This window comes from Austrofundulus limnaeus, unplaced genomic scaffold, assembly GCF_001266775.1.
Source record: "Austrofundulus limnaeus strain Quisiro unplaced genomic scaffold, Austrofundulus_limnaeus-1.0 Scaffold70, whole genome shotgun sequence".
NCBI classification, from domain to species: domain Eukaryota; kingdom Metazoa; phylum Chordata; class Actinopteri; order Cyprinodontiformes; family Rivulidae; genus Austrofundulus; species Austrofundulus limnaeus.
The window spans coordinates 1,665,134-1,666,365 of NW_013952472.1; the positions used below are offsets into that span (position 1 = coordinate 1,665,134).

At 39.7% G+C, this 1,232-nt stretch overlaps 1 protein-coding gene across 6 annotated transcripts in view; it reads right to left on the reverse strand.

Moving 5' to 3' along the window:
- The window catches only part of zc3h11a (zinc finger CCCH-type containing 11A), a 16,159-nt gene that overhangs the window by 10,897 nt on the left and 4,030 nt on the right, over window positions 1–1,232 (reverse strand). For 3 of the 6 annotated variants that reach the window (XM_014010575.1, XM_014010580.1, XM_014010576.1), the window contains 3 exons: window positions 544–667; window positions 271–468; window positions 121–198 (listed from right to left, as the gene is read on the reverse strand). In XM_014010575.1, the coding sequence (XP_013866029.1) occupies window positions 121–198; window positions 271–468; window positions 544–667 (400 nt within the window). The remainder of the gene's footprint in view (window positions 1–120; window positions 199–270; window positions 469–543; window positions 668–1,232) is intronic. The other 3 variants (XM_014010578.1, XM_014010577.1, XM_014010579.1) reach the window with 3 other exon arrangements.

Sequence of the window (1,232 nt, forward strand, 5' to 3'; positions counted from 1 at the left end):
AATAACAGCTAAAGGGGACACAGATACTTTATTATGGTATAGTATTTAAATGTATGCCTGAGAAACACATAATATTGTCTCTTTAAAGAATAAAGCACCAGCTGACAACAGACGTCTGACCTGATTTGGGAATCTTCTTTGGTGAAGGACCAGTCTTGTTTTCCTCTCCTTCCTCTGAGAACTGATCTGAAAACACAGCTGTGTGTGAGTGAAAGATCAAATTAAAGGATGTTAAAGGAACACCTTGTATCAAACGGTCGGGTTGTTTACCATCTTCATCCTCATCATCATCAGCTGGATTAATGACAACAGGTGGGTGCGTTGGGCTGGGCACCGGTTCCTGAGCTTCTGTCTTGATGACTCCTCTGAGCTGAGGGTTGGCTGTGGTGGTCAGAGGAGGAGTTGATGGGAGAACTGGTTCCTCATGTTGGACCTCCTCCTTTATGCTCTGACCTGGAAGAATGACACCTGATGTCATTAGTAGACTTCAAAAACCAGTAAAGTTTAGATTATTACTTTGTTAGAGGGACAAAGTTCACTTACTTTTACTGGGTGGGACAAAGACGCCTTCAATGTAGCGGGGCTTCTCATGAAAAAAAGCACAATGTGGCTTCTGGCAGCCAGCCGGTTGGTTCTCCCAGTAACACGGGATCTCCTTTCTGTTTTTCTGTTGGGATGAATGACAACAAACAGATGAAACATTATGATCAACAACCAACACCTGGGTTTGTCAAATGTCTCCTCCAAGCATCGAGAAGTTCATTTCAGTGCCTGTAATCTAAACTTTACTACCAGTAGCTACATTTTATTTTTATGTTGCTAACAAACTGAACAGCAGTTTATAAAAGTTACCGATCTTGTTGCAGATTAGGGTTTCTGTGGAGCGCTTTGTTTGCTGGGTCAAAACAAAGATCTACGATCATCAGGAGCAGAGGGTGGGCTTGTGGAGACCAACAACCAMAGTGTTGTGAGTGCTGAGTTTAAACTCACGTTACTTTCACTTTCTTTAATTAAAGACTMATTACTGAAACTTCATTGTAAGTAAAAAGGTAATTTAACAGATCAACACATGAACATCTTCCTACAGTTTGTGTGGGTTTTATATCACCACTCATGAAGTTAAGGTGAGTCAGAACACAAAGCTGCATTTATAATCACAGTTTCCAAATGATTAATGATAATTAATGTATATGTTAAATTAATGTATATTAATGATATCAGTGTATATATAT